Consider the following 20,675-nt stretch of genomic DNA (forward strand, 5'->3'; position numbering starts at 1 on the left):
GTTCCGCTTAAGTTTCGTCGTAACGAAGTTACGGAAAGTTAATTAACAAACGGAGACGTAACATTTGTTTGAAGTTAGGCACAAGGCTACACAATGGGCTATCTGTGCTCTGCCCACCACGGGTATCGAAACCCGGTTTCTTGCATTATAAGTCCGCAGACATACCGCTGGGAGGCGAGACGTATAGTATCTGGGTATTTGTTAATTGTAAGATTGTTTGATTTTATTAATAAAGCTTCTCTGATTTTTCTTCTGTTAATGGCAGGTTCATGGTTTAGTGCTGTGACATTCTGTTCAGAAAAACTCGTGGACTGGGAAGGGTTTTTGTTGGTATTCTTTTAACCTGATCTCCAAGTTACGTCCAGTTTCACCTATGTAAAAGGTTGGTCAATTTTTACAATGTATTTTGTAAATGTTTCCTGGTGTGTTGGGTTAGTTATATGATTTTCTTAACACGTGTTTAATTTTCATTCCAGGGGTGAAAACGAATCTAAGCGTTATGTACCAGTCTTTTCCAAATTTCTGATAGAGGTGTGCTAATATTTTCTATATATGCGATAATGCAAGTGATTAGGTTTCCTATGTTTTGTGGAGTGCTTGAGTTCGTTTGTTTGTTAAATGTTTCTTGTCTCTGTTTTATAAGTTTGTCAATAGTTTCTGTAACTACTTTAGCAGGGAACTGATTGACATTAGTAAAGTATTGAGTTAAGTGCGCAGCGTCTTCATCAATGTTTTCTGTGGTGCATATAGTGTATCTTAAATGTAGGAGGCTTTTTAGAGCTTCTGGTGGATTACATAATTAGAAAACCAGTTTATATAAATTTTCGCCGTATATGTTTTTTCTATGAATTTTAGTGGTGAAGCCTTGGGGGATTCGTGTGATGTTAACGTTTAAAAAATTTATCATGTAGTTGTTTTCATTTTCCACTGTGAATTGTATGTATTTATGTAGGTTGTTTATGTGTTGGAGAAATTTTGTTTGTTTATTTTGACAAGTAAAGCCGCAAAAAATGTCATCCACAAATCTAAGCCTAAATGCAGACTTATATATGGAAATGACTATGACATGTTGTTCAATGTGATTTAACAAAAGTGTGGCCAAAGTACCCGATAATGGATTTCCCATGGCAAGTCCGTGTAACTGAAAGAAGTACGAAGGAACAGAATGTCACAGTATTAAAACACGAACCTGACATTAACATAGTACAAATCAGAGAAGCTTTATTAGTAAAATCAAACAATCCCACAATTAACAACTGCCCAGGCACATCTCTATATGTCTTTGATCTTACTTCCCTGCCCCCCCCCCCCTGTGGCACAGCGGCATATCTGCGGACTTATACTGCTAGAAACCGCGTGTCGATACCCGTGGTGGGCAGAGCACAGATAGACCTTTGTGTAGCTTTGTTCTTAATAACAAATAACGACGTTATTTCCTCACATATTTCTAATCTTATGCAAATGTTTTACATAAAATATTCCATAGTTTTTTTATATTTATTCAGTTTGGTTGTTTTTTTCTGTTATGCCATAAATAAATAATTTGTTAATTCATGCGGATTGATATGCACATGCATAACTAACCACTATCATTTCTAGAATTTAAATAGATGGTTGAATGTTGCTTTAAATACTAAAACGTTCTTTACCGTTAAAACTTGTGTACTTGAAAATAATCGTACCAGTGATCAAAACGTCGGACCTGTTCTAAAACAAATCTTACTGTAAAAGCTGTAACTTGTAATATAATTATTCAGTAAGTAAACTCAAAACGAAACTGTGTTTCAAATCGTTTTATTTTGTTATACATTATTTTCTTGCAATACAGACATTTTTCACTTGCTCCAACAGATTTTATGTGATACAAAAATGTATATATATATATAAGTGTGCTTTTATGTTCATCGCTATCTTACCAAGAGGTGGCGTTGTTGTATATTTATCAAACTACAGTAACTACACATGTTAACATGGAAGAAAATACTAGTAGCATGAAACCTCAACTTCCACAGAAACGTTATTATCGTCAACGTGCTCATTCAAATCCTATTGCAGACCACTGTATTAATTAGTAAGTTTAGTTTATATGTGTAATATATATATTCCTGTACTTTCATAATGTTAGATACCTATTTCTTAGTTTGTAAATTGTAAAGTTTAACAAACCTCTCAATTAGGCCTAATGTAACGAGGAAGGTGGAGAATACTGTACTGAACACTGCTGTCATTGTGTAATGATTGCGGTAACACCTTGTCAAAGAACTTATGAATGTCATGAATAACTTTTTATGTTAAAAGTGTTTATTCAGAAAGTGAAGTACAAGCAGCAGAAATAGATTTTGTATCATTTGTTGACACTTTGATTTTTCTTAAAAGTTAAATATATTTTTTGAATTAAAACAAAAGTCAAATTATACAGAATTTCGTATAACTAAAAGTATAACATTAATTCATAAAGTAGCCTATGGCACAACATACTTTTCCACAGTTCTGCAAAATTGAAGGATATATATTATAAAGAGATTATGGGATAGAGCACATTACACATAGATTCAGAGAAGCTTAACTTAATATTATACAAACTTAAACTAAGAAAAATATTAAAAAAAAGAATAAGCACAGTTAGAAAAATAATATGCTGTATTAGTCGGAACATGTTTGATATTTTGCTTTTCACACACATTAGTTATTGAATTTGTTCTCTATTTTGTCATTTTTTATTCATTATTTTAAGGTTTGGAAAAAAAACGATTAGGCTTAATTAAGGCAGTTTTGTTTTTGTGGTAGGGTGATTGCCTTATAGACTGAGTTGCTGTCAGCAGTAGAGGATAGCATTTTACAAGAGTTTAAAAAGAGAATCTATAATTTCCTTAGAAATAAAAGATAGGTTTAAGTTTTCTCAAAGGTGGGTGTACAAAGATATCCTTATGTTTGAAATGTTTTAGAGAATCCAGTGTATTTTTCTTTGTGCATACCAGCAGTCAACGTGTGTGATTTAAAAAAAAATTATACAATCATATTAACAGAAGAAAGTACATTTGTGTTCTTTAGTGCTTGGTGAGATTTTTTAGTGTAGTTCTTGTATATTTACACAGTTGCTTTTCCCATCTGAATTAACACTTATTTTCTGATCTTCACGTGTTCACACACCAGTGATATTCTTGATCTCATGCTTCTTGGTTTAAAAAAAAAAATTGTATTCCACTATGAAACTTCCCCTGTTTACTATAATTGTTCATTCACATAGAATTTATTGATTTAGAAGAAGAAACACAAGGTTATTTTAAATTTTGCTCCATCCTAGCTGCTTTCAGTATAATTTGAACTAAATAAAAAAACTCTAATCAGTGATGCTTATAAATAACTCGTAGTGATAATTTCTGAATTTTTTGTTGTTTTAGTTTACACAAAAAAAGAGTGCACTTATGGTTTAGAGAACTAATGCATATCACCTAGAATAAATGTTCAGTACTTCTGTTTGTTTAGCTTAAGTGTAGGTAAGATATGGTACCAACAGGAAAAAATGTCCAAAATCATAACCTTGCAGTGCACCAAACTACACCTAAAGTCATTTGATTTAAAAAAAAAAATCTAAGCTTAAAGAAGGAACCATCTTTTCTCACTCAGTTGAAAGTGTATTCACTTTTTTTCTGAAGAAAGTAGGATGAGAGAAGACAAGTTTAAAATTTGGAAAAGACTGGCTAAGCTTTAAAGCCAAAGTGACCAATATAGCAATTTTTGGTAAACAGGATGACCAATTGGTATAAAATTGAAAAGACCACATGTTTTGGTAATGTGTGATCAATAGAGCTATTATTTACATTTCTTCTCTGTGTAAGGACTTCTCCTAATCATTCTATCCATGATCAGTTATGAGCTAAAACAATTTAAAAACTTTGTTCAGCATTCATTTGTGCTCCTTCCCTTGGCTGTTTATTAGTGTTAGTGTTATGTACAATGACACTATTTCTATACAACCAACGTAACCACTTTAGTTTTTAATATCACAACCAAGACCATATCATTTCCTAATCCTCGAGTGGGGGCGAAGGAAGATTGGTCAATCTTCGAGCACCCCCCGTTGATTGATTATTTGAAAAAATAATTTATTTTCATTGAAATACCTACCAGTCAATTAGTATAGTTTGTCTTTCCCATCATTTGAACTGTAAAAGTAATAAACTAAACTAATACGAATTTTTCAAGTTTTATTTATATATTTTTTTCAAATGGACTAGTCTCCCAGTTTTTTCTATCATACTTTGAACTTGCTTAAAGTCCTCATTCTTCAAACCAAGGATGTGACGGTTAAATACATCACTATTACCCAGATATTTTTGTGTAATATGAATAAGTATATCCTCTTCAGTGCTAGAAAGAAATTGTTTTATTTACTTAAATTTATTGGCTTAAAGCATGCCACGATTTTGAGCTAACTTCATCAGTGTCAATCGTTAAGACTACAGTGTTTATTCTGAAGAACGGTGCACGATAAACATCAATAATATACCTTTTAAACACTTAATTAAAAAAAGAAAGTTACGGACATGGGAAAATATTCGAGATCAACATCTAAATGGTTGTATCAGTATAAACTCATTACCATGGAAACAAACTTAATTTCAAGCCCATTGTGTTCAAATTGGTTGAGGGAAGAATGTGAAGTGATAACTCTAAGAAGCATTTTTTTGCCCACATCTGAGATGACATAAAATACACAAGTGTAGATACCTACATTTTTTCCATCACTTCATTTTATTTTTAAGGGACAACAAGAAGCTATTTGGTTTATCTAGACTCTGGGTTTGCTACAGTCACCTTACTCGAGACTACATATAGAAACCCCTTTTTTCCACGTTCAAACCTTATCACTAAAATACTCATCCAGCCTCCTCCTGAACACCGTAAATGTTACAGCTTCTACTTATTTCATAAGTTTACCACCCTATTAGTAAGATAATGATGCCTTAACTGGAATTGTATCCAAGATTTTTTACATCTCTTGTTAAACTTTTGTCCCTCAGTCTCATTATTTGCAAGTTTTTTAAAGAAAATTTCATCCTAAAAACTTCAGTCATGTTCCTCTGAGCCCCTCTTCTCTCCATCAAAAAAACATGCTAAGAAATTTCAAGCCACCTACATATGACAACATCTCCGGTGACTATTCTCCAATAACTCTTTAACATTGTTGTGAAATTATTACCTATTTTTGACTTGTACTCAATATCAGCAACTTGATCAGGGATCTTATAGAAAATGGCAACAGGCATTTTTTTGTACTTTAATTGAAACTTAAATATCCATCTCCACAATTTAAAACATTTGTTATAAAATAATTTTAAGTCATTTGAAGCTTAAGCAATTTGATGATGACTTCTTTGGGCTTGCTTGTCTATAATATTCAAAGCTTTAAAGATGTATTCATAGTTTATAAAAAAGAATAGGCTTGGGTTAACTGAGAAGTGTATTAATTACAAACAATTTACTTCTATATTAACTAATATTATAACTAGTCAGTATTTATCGTGGCATAGTTTGAAAAATAATTTTTTATATGCAGTACTTTTCGCTTGATTTTCGTGAGAAATTTCACGTAGAGCATTTTTGGAAGAAAATATTTGCCTCCTAGTTCTTGACCAAACACGATCTTTTGTTGATTTAATATTAGTTTCTCTACATCTGTCCAGCCCAGTATCCCCAGGTCGCATGGACTGGTCTTCCTACTATCCAGCTTTCTGTTCACCACCAGAGAAAGAGAAGAGGGTTGAGTTTGCTGATATTGGTTGTGGCTATGGAGGACTGTTGGGTAACTTACTCGTCTTTTACCACTTTTGGTCTGTTTAACTTTAAAAGGCACTATGTTTATGGTAATGTTAAATGTTTAACTTAAAATGGCACTATGTTTATGGTAATGTTAAATGTTTAACTTAAAAAGGCACTATGTTTATGGTAATGTTAAATGTTTAACTTTAAAAGGCACTATGTTTATGGTAATGTCAAATGTTTAACTTAAAAAGGCACTATGTTTGTGATAATGTTAAATGTTTAACTTAAAAAGGGCACTCTGTTTGTGATAATGTTAAATGTTTAACTTAAAAGGGCACTATGTTTATGGTAATGTTAAATGTTTAACTTTAAAAGGCACTATGTTTATGGTAATGTTAAATGTTTAACTTTAAAAGACACTATGTTTATGGTAATGTTAAATGTTGTTACCACAAAATAATAAACAGACAAATCATAACATAGAATTTTATTTCAAATATGCTACATGTAAATTGTTTATCAAATGAAACTAACCTGTATATAGTGTGTGTGTGTGTGCACATCTTGTTTTTTTTTACACAAATCTTGTTAAAGCTTGAATTATGTTACTCTGGCCATTCATATTGTGAGAAAAGTTTGTTTTATTGCACAAGCATAAGGAGGTGTATCAAAAAATTCAGAATTAGTTGATGTACTTAGATAAAAAGTCATACAAAGGCTACTGTAGTACAATTAAATAAATAAAAAAAAAACTTATACCACAAATAAATGTTTTGGGCTGCAGTGCTCTTTCATTGGATATTTTAATCTTTGATGAAACCATTGGCTTATAATCATCCAGAAGAACGGTGTCCTCACTCAAAATGTTGTGAACATTTGAACATCGATTTATCATATTTTGTGGTACCAGTTTTTTCTCCTTTTATTTTGTTTTAGTACACACACACACTTAGTCAGGGATAGCCAAATCCTAGGTGTCAGGTTACCATGGTGCTTAACAAAGTGTCCTCACTCAAAACGTTGTGAACATTTGAACACCGATTTATCATATTTTGTGGTACCAGTTTTTTCTCCTTTTATTTTGTTTTAGTACACACACACTTAGTCAGGGCCAGGGATAGCCAAATCCTAGGTGTCAGGTTACCATGGTGCTTAACAAAGTGTCCTCACGTCTGGGAATTTGTTGTTATAAACATTTATAATTTAATTGAATTGGTGCAGTATTTGAATCTTCATTAAATATTGTAAAGAAAGTTCAAATTTACATAATTTTGTAAAGACTTGTGTGAGATAGCAAATTCTATTTTTATATGGTTATGTTTTCTTTTATCATTCATTTATTTTGAGACATCAGTTTCCTCTAGTGGTGATGTACAGATAGTTTACACAGGATTATGTCAATTACAATCACATTGTTTGTTATCTCATGATCTAACAAGTGAATTAAAAACCCTACATTGAAGTTTAACAAGTTAGTTCACCAGATATAGCTGAATAGTATTATTACTCGACGTTGTTAGTGATTTTATAGTTTAAATATGGAATTTTGTTATTTTAGAATCAGGTTTTTATTTGACTGTTGTTTTTTCCTGATTCCTTTATTTATTGAAATATTTATTAATCTGGATTTATATATATTGTATTGACCATTAATGTTAGTTTCAAGTCCTGGCCAGGTACATATTTCTTTACTGTGCTATATTAAGTTATCAACTTAGTATTTCAATAGTTTGAAAGTCTCTCTTTTGTGTTTTTATCTTACTCGGTTCAACCCTGGTTGTGGTGGCGAGTTACTTTAGACTGTTACATTTGTATTTTTTTACCTACGGCCACCAGCCTATTGGCACTCAGGCTCTTGGATGCCGAGATATTTGGCACTGAAAGTTTCTACAGGCTTCATACAGAAAAGACTGCACGATTGATTGACGTTCAAAGTATTGTGAACAGTAAATTACACAAAAACAACAGTATGTGTACTTTGTCTGTCGAAAATGTATCAATTTACAAAATTAAAAATGGTCCTTTCCAGATCATGTGATTTACAGGAAGTGTAACATCGTGATTCACCATTTGGGACGTCAAGCCGTCCATTGTTTTGTGATTATGGTAGCAATAAATCTCAATGAATGTGCTCCGATTCATGAACATTATGCTAAAATGTCTTTTGAAAACAAGTTGAGAGGACTTTATACGGATGATTCTATCGTTTGGCCTATTCTACTGGTGGCTCAGACAACTACTCGTGATGCTAACTTGTCTGATGCCCCCCCCCCTCAGTTGTCCCATAATGGGCACAGCACATTTCTGAACCCTGTTTATTGGTGCAACCAAAATATACAACAGTGGAAAGGCATTTTCAAGTTTTTTGCTACCTTGCACTGCTGTTCAGTATAGTAGACACCGAGAGAAAACAAGATCATGTAGTGTCGTTATGGATAAATTAATGTCACTACTATATAGTAATTATATTTAAAGCATTAGAAACATTTTCTGAAATTAATATTTCAAGGTTAACTTTGTGTGTGTGTGTTTTTAAACAACGTGGTTGTTACGGAACTGGACCCAATCAGACAGTTGCTTTAGCCAACTGATCTACCACGTCATAAATTTGCAGGCCTTTTTAAACTGTGCCACTCAGCTTATAAGACTTGGAACTCATTTATTTTCATTCTTTGGTGGAATCAGGCCTTTTTAAACTGTGCCACTCAGCTTATAAGACTTGGAACTCATTTATATCCATTCTTTGGTGGAATCAGGCCTTTTTAAACTGTGCCACTCAGCTTATAAGACATGGAACTCATTTATATCCATTCTTTGGTGGAATCAGTCCTTTTTAAACTGTGCCACTCAGCTTATAAGACTTGGAACTCATTTATTTTCATTCTTTGGTGGATTCAGGCCTTTTTAAACTGTGCCACTCAGCTTATAAGACTTGGAACTCATTTATTCCATTCTTTGGTGGAATCAGGTCTTTTTAAACTGTGCCACTCAGCTTATAAGACTTGGAACTCATTTATATCCATTTTTGAGATGAATATATTATTTTGTTGGGTGTCCCACCATCTTGAAGTAACATTATAATTTTTCTAAAGTTAAAACTGAGACAGGAATCGAAGCTCTGATGGCCAATCTGCTACAGTCTTGGTTATCACTTCATTTTCTATTGCAGACAAAACTTGATAGGACTCTGATTATGACAGTCAATTTGTACAGCTCGGAATCTATTCATTCACATTTTTGGTGGTTAAAGGAATATTGAATTAAATATTGTAAAACATTAAATCAGTTTTTCTTACCACTTACACAGCTGTTTTAATACAACTATTATAAAGGTAAACACATGCAAGTTTAAATGTAACATAACCTTCTACGTTAACATCATGCTTATATATATATATATATTTAAGTGACTGTAGGAGATCCACTATTAGGGAATAACAAGTTTGTTTACATACACTGTTTATTATTCAGTCAAACTTTTGTCAAATCGAAGAGGACACACAAAAATGTCCAAACTTGTGTCCATATGACCTTGATTATTTTACACTGTATCGTATCAGATGGAATTGTCACTCTAATGACATTAAAGTGGTTAAAGGGTAGGGTAAACCAAGAAACTATGATTTATTGTTATAATAATGCATATCTTGGTTGGGGGGTTGTGTGTGCACACAAGAGGGAATCATCCCACCAAGTGTAAGATGACAGTTTCAAGAAAGGTGCATTTACCAAGTGGTAACAATCTATTTTAATTAGTGCGAGTAAGACTGGTAAATTAAATTAGCTACATTCAATACTGATCAACGTAAGTAGCTTGCTTGCTGTGAGCAGAAGTTAATAATATTTTTTTTTTCTCTCTATTCAGTAGCACTTTCTCCTTTGTTTCCACAAACCTTAATGCTGGGCATGGAAATCAGAGTTAAAGTTTCAGACTACGTCCAAGACAGAATTAAAGCACTACGAGCCCAGAATCCTGGACAGTATGATAACATTGCTTGTGTACGAACTAATGCCATGAAATATCTGCCAAATTATTTCTACAAAGGTCAGGTACGAAGAGAAGTCGGGGTTATCCGGATTGTTCGCGTAATATACTGCTAACGATGAATAACCCGGAAATTCAGTTCTAAACAAAACTTCATTTTAAATCACCATATAGTAAGGTAAATTAATAATGTTAGAACATTACACCTAATTCATTATTTGATATTATACAGATGGCCAACTGATTATATAATCATTACATTATTTTTTTTTCCTCAACAGCTCACCAAGATATTCTTCCTGTTTCCAGACCCACACTTCAAGAAACAGAAGCATAAATGGAGGATTATTAGCCCACAACTACTGACAGAATATGCCTATGTGCTTAAAATAGGGGTAAGTACAGTGGGCCGAGAATGTAGGAACCTGTCCCAGTAAAGTTATGTTCAGTAACAATCTAATAAAGTCATTGTTACAGTGGGCCGAGAATGTAGGAACCTGTCCCAGTAAAGTTATGTTCAGTAACAATCTAATAAAGTCATTGGAAATTCATATACCCATAGAGCACGTGCATTGTGAAGTTATTCTTGTACATTAACTTCAAGTTCAATATTCCATAGGGATTAGCTTACACTGTGACAGACGTTAAGGACCTTCATGATTGGATGGTACAACATTTTACAACACATCCCTTGTTTGAGCAGATTCAAGAGTCCGAACTAGTAGGTTCAGCTACTTCTTATTAATATATTATGCATGATGCGATAAAACTTTTTGTGTGTTAAGTTTAATGCTTCAGTGGTGTTGCCCTGCACCCAGTATAAATCCATTGTTGTTACTATATTACTGAGTAGTAGTAATATTTGTACTTATATATATATATATGTATATATATGTATGCTCCTATTAGTCATAGTTCCCCAAATTCTTGGTTCAAGTTGTCTTAAAAATATATTAAATTTTCAGAAAGGTGACATTGTAGTAAATCAGCTTTTTGAAAGTTCCGAGGAAGGGAAGAAAGTCACTCGGAATCAGGGAGAGAAATTCTTGGCAGTATTCCGTAGAGTCGACGATCCAGCTATTTGCACTGGCTAACAGACGTGTAAAGAAGTTTGTTCTTCACTCAGAAGGTAAGTGGAACCATCAACTACAACTATATCAGTATAAGTTTATTGAATACTTTCAAAAAAAAAGTTTACAAAATAAAGCATTGACAGTAAAATCCCTTACCCATACTTTATTAGCCCAGTACAGAACTATCATTTCCATATATCACGAGTGCAACCCTCCTTAATAACGGGAAATGTCATTCAATTATCACAGAAAGAATACATACCAGCATTTAAAATAAGTTTGTGTGCAATACATCTTCGCTTTTGTGATCTCTCTCTCTCTTTCTGTAAGCAGGAAGGAATGGTAATTAAGAACGGTAGTTATTCAACAATGATCGTTAGAGCCTTGTGTTCGATACACATTGTGACAATGACTCGTCAACTTTACTCCTCCTAAGCATGTAGTGTAAATTAATGAACAATATGATTTCAAAGTAATAAAACAATGCATGTAAGGACCTTGTGACATAAAAAAAACAAACGCATTGTTTTCAATGGTGGAAAAATTTCAATTTAACACCTTGTTGACCTAAAATAGAACATGATATAAGATTAGCGTATCAGTAGCCATTTAATATATTAGGGACATAATACTTTATACTAAAGAAAATCACAGCTTTTATATAATAATTATAGCATTTTTAGATGTCATGGTCTTCAATACTTACAGTATCATCAAACCTAAAATTAGAACCATAAGTTACAACACCAAATGGACTATAAATTAAATGTGAGGTTTCCAAATTTTGGTGTTCGACTTCTGTGAGAGGAAACATAAAAGAACTTATGATAAAATGTTTTGTTAATTTTAACATTATTTATTTTTCTTCTAGTCTTCATCACTAGGCGAAAGATCTCCTTTTGTATATACCTCTTCATCATACACTGGAAAGTTGCTTCGCAAGGCTTCTAACTCCTCCAGCTGAGCCTAAAATGAAGACAATCTTACAGCTCGAATAACAAATATTAAGTGTCAAATTATGTACATAGTTTATATTAATAAAATCATGCTAGAAATAACTCGATTGTTTTTTTTTAAAGAAGGAATCATATCGACTTTGGAGAGGATATAAGGACGAGTGGTTAGATCTTACAACTATTTCCTGTGCTTAATGGCATAGCATGCATAGACCTAAATCTGTGAGAATTATCCTCTTTAACAATATATATATGGTTCTATTCTACACCTACCCCTTTTCCAGGGCTAGTCACATGGGAAGTTCATGTTAATATAACACTACATTACAAATATTGAGAAACCCTAATCTGTTGTTTCCAATGAAAGTCATTAAAAAGTAAGCTTACAACAAATTTCCAAAGTCTATCTCTGTTATAAACGTAACCACCATAGAGTGCAGCTGATACAATTGATAATAATCAGATTAAAGTTGTTTTTCTTTTGGCAGTCTGAAAGTGATACAGTAGTTAAACTTTTTTTTTTTCAGTTGGAAAATTGAGGCCTCATCCTTAAATACATGTTAATGTATAATATATGCAAACTTTTTTTTTTTTTGTTATGGGATTTTGAACAACTTAATGGTTTTATATTATAAATAATTACTAAACATAGTATATACCTATCCAAATACACTTTGGTTTAGTATGACATTGCACTCATTAATCGACAGAGAAAGAAAAGGGTTTTCCAATTGGCTGTTAATTTATTTCCCTTTTGTGAAATAAACATGTACCATGAGTATATCAATATTATTCCTTTCGGCATAGATCACCAAAATTTGCAGGGTGCTGTACTGGGAATTTTACTTCTGCAACAATACACACTGTAACTCTAAGTTTTCTTAACATTATCCTCACACAAATGATGTGTTATTTTAATTTATTTATAGTAGCTATTTTCAAATTCTTAATAAACCAAGTGCAAGGTGATTTTAATTGCATAACCTCCTAAATGTTTACATTTTGTCATCAACATACAGTGCAATGAAATGTTTAAAATTAAGAAACGGAAAATATACATACCTTTAATTATTTGTAGAATATTTTCTTTTAGTTATATTCATAATTTCAGATCTTTTCCTTTTCACGTATAGTTAATTTTTAATGTTTTACTTTCCTTTTATTACTCATCTCAGTCAATGGTGCCGTCGGAGTATAATTACAAGATCTGACGCAAAGTGTGATGTATATTTTAAAACATAATTAACTAAGATATAATTTAACTGTCTCCTTAAATATAACATATTTAGGTAAGAAATAACCATAAGTGCTATCATTGATCAAGCAGTTAAAATAACCATTGATCGATTACAGTGTAAAACGAGCTCTTTCTACCGACTACATATATGTGTATGTAACTTCTACATATAGGCTGTAAGGCTCACGCAAATGTATAGAAGGTGGGTGTGGTACCCGTCAGAGGTTGACAAATTTTATTACTTGTTATTACTGCATTCATCTAGAGAAGTTTGGAACAAACATGTCAATAGGGCAAGTGAATGACTATTGTCTAGACATACATCTACACTACTGGCATTGTCTTAAACAAGAATTGAGAGTGTCAAAGTTAAATTTTTTCATAGTTTGTGAGTCACGTGAAAATACATCTGAATTTTTAAGTAGTTTTTTTTTTAAATAAAGGACTTAAAACTCAGAATCTCATAACATACATTGAAAGTAACTCAGAAAAGTGTTTAAAGGGTTAAGCCAATTGCTATAAAAGGATCAGAGCTTTTAGTCTGTTATGTCATTACTATAAATTATAAACAATTCTCTGTATTTTGACTATACCTTGACTATCTGCACATGCTGAGCCCTCTTGGAATTGATCATTCTCATGGGGAATGGGTTCAGGTCATTGAAAGCCACCTGAAAAAAAAAAGACAACTTTCTTTGTGGGAGACAAGAGATAGAGCTGAAATGCTATTTTTATTTGTTTCTGATTTTGAATAGAAAATGGACAAATTAATAGGAATATTGAACAACATCTGTTATCTTTTTAACAAAGTTTAGGCTTGTTGAATAAACTATTACAGAGATGTAGTTTAAATCCTTCAAAAAAGAGCAATTGGAAACAAACTTAAGTTCTTTTAGCCCTATTGCCACGGGTATCCTTTACTGAACGTGACACAAGGTTTTAGTGTCTTACTTTCAAAATTTTATTAAACTACTTTTCGTTTATATTATACCAATTAGAATAGGATAAAATCTTAGCTAATAATCCGTATTTTAATAGTATACAAGTTAAGTTCTTAATTCTACAAGGCAATATTTGAAAAAAAATCCTGAATTTTCCCTAGTGTGACCCATGTGACACATTTTCTTTTGCCGTGTCATCTCCCTATTTTATCCACCACCCCTCAAAAAGGTACGAAATTAAACGTAAGTTACTCAGACAAACCATAATTGTTTTGTTACAAAGCTATCGAAGAGAAAATCAGACCCCCTCCTTCAATGCCTACTTTTCAGAATTTGTTGTTCTCTCTTATGTTTAGATATATATTATCTGTATCCAATAGAAAGTCAAGATTTTCATTTATCAAATGACATATTGTATATGGTTATGTTCTGAGTGGTTAAATGTTAATTTCACTCACAGCACCAGCATCGTTCCCGTGAGAAAGTTGACGACTTTCTTGGATGAATTTGTAACGACTCTTGTCGCATAGTATAAAAGCCAGAAAATTGTTTTAGGGGTATGGGAATTTGTCTACTTTTTTCCATGTTATTAGTCTATATTTTTTGGTACATTATTTAGTTAAATAAAAATTATTAAGTGCATTAGTATAAAATAATTAGGGTTAACTCTCTTCGACAATTGACTGCAAGAAAAAAAGAAGATTGGTTAAGCATCTTATTTCTTGTTTTTCATGTATAATTATAAAAGTAGCTAAAATGTAAAAATAGGGATAATTTTAGGTTAGGTAAAATAAATAGTAATAATATTATAAGAAAAATGTTTCACGAGACACGCACGTGAGCAATGTAATTCATTCGCGTAACGTGAGCTGCACGTTCCCAGAGTGATTTACAACTTATAATGGCGCAGATAGTAGTTAGACACGGTTCAAAGGGCAAAAAAAACAATAAAATTTATGATATTAACTGAAAGACTGCTAAATTTTGTTAAGATATACACTGTATTAAACAAGTACAAAGAGGTCACGTGTTGAGAGTTAATAGTAGATGTGAAAAGCCTTGACAAAAATACTTCAAGCTCTCTTTGATTCATGAAATTCAACGCACTTATAACCATAACAAGAGCAATCACAGAAATTAAATGCATTCATATTAGATTAACTTCAAATTTCACCTTCAGAAATGTGACCATGAAATTTGGTACAAATCTGATCTCACTTTATAGTTATTAACCCAAAACCACAAAAATGCCTCAAAGTGATCCAAAATTTTCATGTACATCGGTCTATTAGTTTTGAGATACGTACATCGAAACAAAGACACACGCACGAATGCGGACATTTTCTGAAATACATAACGTAAATTTACTTAACCTCATAAGACTTACTTGAGCAAGACGTTTATAATCAATAATTTTCTCCGACACATTCCGAAGATAACGGTTTACAGCCATGTAGTCTGTTAACTGAAGAAGATCATTTTCACAGATCTTGAAAAACGCAAGAGCAAAACGGAATAGAACCTGAAGAAAAATAAAAAAAAAATACATATAATATTCAACTGAAACACAAGAGCAAAATGGAATAGAACCTGGAGAAAAAAAGCATATAATATTCAACTGAAAATTCTAGAAATTCTCATAAACACTGGAATTTTTTTAAATATTTTACTTTTTACCCGGGAGCTTTTCTAAACAATTATTATTTTTTTCCTAGAATAAATTAGATTATAATTTGATCAATCTATAAAATCTTGTAACTTCATGTATTAACCACATTAGGAATACAGAGTTTTACTACTAGTTTCACTGTTAAATTTTTTCTTTAATTTAAAAAGAATGAAGACTTTATATCTGAAGAGAAAAAAAAAATTTGTAACATGGCATAAACATGTTTTCTTTCTTATAAATATCATGCTGACATTCTCACAGCTCCCACTTCCTTGCACGAGAGCTAAATCCTAGTGCAACACTACGTGCGACTAACCTTACTACCTTCAAACAAGAAGACGTCCCAGATGTGAAGATACGTCTCTACTGGTATGTTGTCAACATATACAGTTAGGAACCAGTTGAAAGTAAAGAGAGAAAGATCTACGTTGCACTGTTCCAGGTGGTTGTGTAATCTTGGAAGTTTTTCTGATAGCAGATCCTTTAATACTCTCTAAAAAACAATAAACAGTTACTACAAATTAATTCTTCTCTGATAATGGATCATTTAGTTAATAGTTTCATTTTGAGTTTACTTACTGATTAAGTATTTTTTTAGTACAAGTTAAAACTTTTACATTAATTAAGATTATTTTTTAGGGCAGATTTTGATCATTGATGCGATCATTCTCAAAAAAAGTTGGGTACTTGAGAATGATTGCACCAGTGATTGAAACATGGAATCTGTAAATGCCTTAACTTGTAATAATATAAATACCTTTTAATACTCTCTCAAAAGAATAAACAATTACTGACTGATGAGGGCTCTAATTGGGATGCTAAAAGTGTTTTACTGTAGTAATGTGAATGCAGGAATAAGAAGGAACTTACCTGGGATGCTAGAAGTGTTTTACTATAGTAATGTGAATGCAAGAATAAGAAGAAACTTACCTGGGATGCTAGAAGTGTTTTACTATAGTAATGTGAATGCAGGAATAAGAAGGAACTTACCTGGGATGCTAGAAGTGTTTTACTGTAGTAATGTGAATGCAGGAATAAGAAGGAACTTACCTGGGATGCTAGAAGTGTTTTACTATAGTAATGTGAATGCAAGAATAAGAAGGAACTTACCTGGGATGCTAGAAGTGTTTTACTATAGTGATGTGAATGCAAGAATAAGAAGGAACTTACCTGGGATGCTAGAAGTGTTTTACTATAGTAATGTGAATGCAGGAATAAGAAGGAACTTACCTGGGATGCTAGAAGTGTTTTACTATAGTGATGTGAATGCAGGAATAAGAAGGAACTTACCTGGGATGCTAGAAGTGTTTTACTGTAGTAATGTGAATGCAGGAATAAGAAGGAACTTACCTGATCTACCTGGGATGCTAGAAGTGTTTTACTATAGTAATCTGGAGGCATGATGTACTCCACAATAGCAACAAGACACCAAAATGCTTCTTCTTCTTCCATGAACAGCAGAGCAATGGCTGCTAATCGGTTAATTCCCTATTGATGAAATGGAATTCATATTAAATCTGCTTGCTGAATCACAGCTCCCGACATTTCAACACCACACACACACACACAAATATTAAACTTAGTAAAGAATACTCTATACACTAATCAAGCAGTTACAGAGGTATGTTGGAAGACTTTCTAGAACTATGATCAGAAGTAAACTGTTCTTCAAACTTACAAAACTATGAGATAATGACATTCGATGCAACAGCCAACAAAATATTTGGATATAAAAGAGATAATATATATATACATATGTGAAATATTATTAGCTTTCAAACACATATCTAATAACTTTAGTCAGGTTTCTTTTCTTCTTTTTTTTCACAAAATAACAATCCTTCTAAAGAAGAGCTCCCTCTCTCTTCATTCTCAGGCATTGTCATATTTCACACGTGGCTGCCTCAGCAGTCTGATCTACAATCTTTCTCCACTCTTCTGCTGTTATTAGTCAGTAATTCTCAAAGGAGTTACTTGGAAAGTACAATAAGGAGCTAGTTTGTAAATACAAGGAGTTAATTCATAAATATAAGGAGCTAGTTTATATTTTCTATACACAAAGCACTTTTAAATCATCATAAATTTTCAAAGAATGGAAACTTTACAATGAAATACAACTTATTTCTTACTTTAAATAGAACTATTTTAAAGTTACACCTGGAAAGTTATCCATTATTGACCCGAACAGAGTAAATTAGGTGGTTTATAAGTTATAACTGACCTGACAGTATCCAACAGCTGGATTGTGTCTGCTATAAGCAAGAAGAACTCTTCTGAGCGGAGCAACTCCACTAGCATCCAAGGACTCATAATGCTTATTGTTTGGTAGGGTGCGAAGCAAGTCGAGTTCAATCTGTCAGAAAAAATGACGAACTTTACTCAAGTCTGCGTGTCAGTTTGGCTCTTATTGAGTCGTACGTGATGCGGCATAAAAAAGATAAGTAGTGAAATATTGAACAATAAAAAGAAAAATGAATTTTTTTTTTTTCTACTACAACACTTGAAAGTTTGAGCTGGTTTCAAATTTCAACATAAGAAAACCCTGGACTAAACAACTGTATCTCATTAACTTTGTTAATGGGCAGAGAGGGATTTATTTATAGATATTTTGGAAGTTTCTACAATTTGTATGTTAATTCGAGTGACTACATTTAAATTTTGGTGTACCTCTGTTTATACCGATATTACCACAAAAACATTAAAATAAGACACTGAAGTAACTTAACTCATCCAAAGATCATAGTAGTTGAGTTGTGTACTTAAAGCTAAAATATTTAGTGGAGGATATCCTAGAGACAAGCAGCATTACAAACTTAACTCATCCAAAGATGTGATAATAGCACTGTACTATCTTGCAAGCCCTGAATTTATTTTTTAAGCTGAGGTGTAATTACAATGATACTCACCTGTTTTGCAGCAGGATCAAGACGAGCAGTACCAGTGCTTATAGACAAAAGTTTCTTGTAGTAATCAGAGCCCTGCCGTTGTCTTATATTCCTAACCAGCAAATTTATGCAGCTAGAAAAAAAAAAAACTTTAATAGAAGTTTTTAATGACATATTTTTTATTTTTTTTACTTTTTACATATCCACCTTAAAACTAAACTTCTTGTTAATTGGCTTAATTGGAATAAACAAACTAACATATTCATACTCTTTTATTAAAGTTATTATCATAAAACAATTTATTATTTTAGTATCAGAATATGTTGTATCTTTTTAAAGTCAACTTTAACTTTTTCTTGATAAACCTGGTCTGAATGATGATGGCCTTACCCCTTCCACACTCTTCCTCTGAAATGTGGTGGAATTCCAGAACGTACAAGCATTTTCAGTTCTGGAGATCTCTGTAGTTCTCTGCCACCTTGGTTAGCCATGAAGTTCTCCCATTTTTCTCTCCAAGCTATTATATCTGGATCCTGAAAATTTTTTTCCTCTATTAAACTGAAATACTGAACAACACACTATATCTAAGGTGCACAAAAACAAATTATCATTTTAAAATGTCATTTCTGAGAACCTCGATACAATTGCCGAACTTAAATTATATTTTTTTTTTCTAACTTCAGAATAGAAAATTGAAAAAAAGTTTTGGTTATTTTTGAACTAAGAGGATGAGAATTTGTGACTAGAGAAGTGATGACAATAATCGACTCTGACAGATTATGTCATCCGTAATTGGTAGCAGTACACAAATTTTGATCATAGATGCTACACTTCCCTAATATGAACATTCTTTTTTTATGAAAATCTCCGACATTAGATAAACTTTGAAGCACCGTGACAATTTCTACTCGAGTTCCTTCTTACATCTAGAACTTACTTTTATCCTTGACGTTATATCCTGCGACTTTTGTTGCAAGTTTGCAGCCTTGGTACTGACGAGATCCTCTTCCTTCCCCCACTTCCAGTTAAACCCAAACTCGTCGTACTCTGCACTTCTACAAACAAACAAAAAAAAAACATTCATTATGACATTTTATTCATAAAAACTATCTTATCAAACAAAAGTGGTTAAATTTTCAAAATTATTTTAATTAACCCTAGAATTACTAATGGTGCCCAGCTTTTTTTTAAACATATTTTTCTAAATTATTTCTGCATGAAAATGGTCGTGTTTTCATGACTGTTATTACATGGTCCTTAATAACATACAAGTCACGCAAAAAAGATTTAAATCAAAATACCATTAATGCTGCAATTTAACCCCACTAATTACTGTTCAAAGAAAGTGAGTAGTTCCACCCAACGTTTTGGTCAGTTAATTATTATAATAAGCAAGAACATAATATGACACAATGTGTGGACCCACTCCCCCTCCAACAGTTAGTGAATGATATGAAAAACATGACAGTAATTTGATAGGTTAAAACAACTAAGCCTATTATGTCTATGCTCAGTCATTTAATTACAAAAAACACATTTAATATATTTGACTGAAATTTCATTTTCTAGCAAGCCAAACAGACTAACTAAAAACTTTGGAAATCTATCTGATGTATTAACAAAACTGATGGTCACTCTAACCTGTTCTCTTCAGGACTGAACAAAGCTCCTGAGAAGTTTCCCTCGTGCATTGCTTCCCTGAGCAGACGTTTTACAACTTCTTGTGTATTTTCACCTGAAATAATATACATTTTAAATCATTCAAGAAAAGTCTCCTTCGTGTACTCCAACCATAATTCTAATAACTAACCAAGTATTTTCTCCTAAAAATATACGGTAAAGAAGCATCACTCCTGAATAATATGAATAAAATATAGGCTTTTGGAAGACAAACATCCTGAGAAAATCCATTATTAACTGCTTCTTACCAGACTTTTAAAACCTGTGCAGTCTTCCCTCCAAAATTACATTTTACAAATAAAACACTTATGAATCCTGTTAAGTTTCTTTTGTGCTCTAGTCCTTTCACAAAGTGACCTGAAAATACATATTTAACACCAGTAGAAACACTTATCAGCCCTGTAAAACTTTCTTCATAACAGCTTCTCTGGCCAGATCTTTAACAGTCTCCTGAATGAATTACTCAAGGATACACATTTCACA

The 20,675-nt window shown here is 32.4% G+C and overlaps 2 protein-coding genes across 6 annotated transcripts in view; one reads left to right on the forward strand and one right to left on the reverse strand.

Annotated features, from left to right (window-relative positions):
• The first annotated feature begins 1,950 nt into the window (after positions 1 to 1,950).
• LOC106468696 (tRNA (guanine-N(7)-)-methyltransferase-like) lies at positions 1,951 to 11,882 on the forward strand. Of its 2 annotated transcripts, none has more exons than XM_013929134.2 (7): positions 1,951 to 2,071; positions 5,688 to 5,806; positions 9,632 to 9,816; positions 10,033 to 10,146; positions 10,371 to 10,472; positions 10,717 to 10,880; positions 11,696 to 11,882. In XM_013929134.2, the coding sequence occupies exons 1-6, from the start codon at positions 1,971 to 1,973 to the stop codon at positions 10,843 to 10,845; spliced, it is 750 nt and encodes a 249-aa protein (XP_013784588.1). In that variant the 5' UTR covers positions 1,951 to 1,970; the 3' UTR covers positions 10,846 to 10,880; positions 11,696 to 11,882. The 2 variants fall into 2 exon arrangements, with proteins under 2 accessions (XP_013784588.1, XP_022252767.1); XM_022397059.1 differs by having other exon boundaries at positions 1,961 to 2,071; positions 5,669 to 5,806.
• Positions 10,902 to 20,675, reverse strand: part of LOC106468697 (TBC1 domain family member 2B-like) — a 38,977-nt gene continuing 29,203 nt past the window's right edge. For all 4 annotated transcript variants that reach the window (XM_022397058.1, XM_022397057.1, XM_013929135.2 and 1 more), the window contains exons 11-20: positions 20,154 to 20,247; positions 19,450 to 19,567; positions 18,903 to 19,045; positions 18,534 to 18,645; positions 17,849 to 17,980; positions 16,978 to 17,115; positions 15,944 to 16,120; positions 15,346 to 15,480; positions 13,611 to 13,688; positions 10,902 to 11,790 (exon numbers count right to left, since the gene is read on the reverse strand). In XM_022397058.1, the coding sequence (XP_022252766.1) occupies positions 11,692 to 11,790; positions 13,611 to 13,688; positions 15,346 to 15,480; positions 15,944 to 16,120; positions 16,978 to 17,115; positions 17,849 to 17,980; positions 18,534 to 18,645; positions 18,903 to 19,045; positions 19,450 to 19,567; positions 20,154 to 20,247 (1,226 nt within the window). In that variant the 3' untranslated portion in view covers positions 10,902 to 11,691. The remainder of the gene's footprint in view (positions 11,791 to 13,610; positions 13,689 to 15,345; positions 15,481 to 15,943; positions 16,121 to 16,977; positions 17,116 to 17,848; positions 17,981 to 18,533; positions 18,646 to 18,902; positions 19,046 to 19,449; positions 19,568 to 20,153; positions 20,248 to 20,675) is intronic.

This window comes from Limulus polyphemus, unplaced genomic scaffold, assembly GCF_000517525.1.
Source record: "Limulus polyphemus unplaced genomic scaffold, Limulus_polyphemus-2.1.2 Scaffold3118, whole genome shotgun sequence".
Taxonomy (NCBI): Eukaryota; Metazoa; Arthropoda; class Merostomata; order Xiphosura; family Limulidae; genus Limulus; species Limulus polyphemus.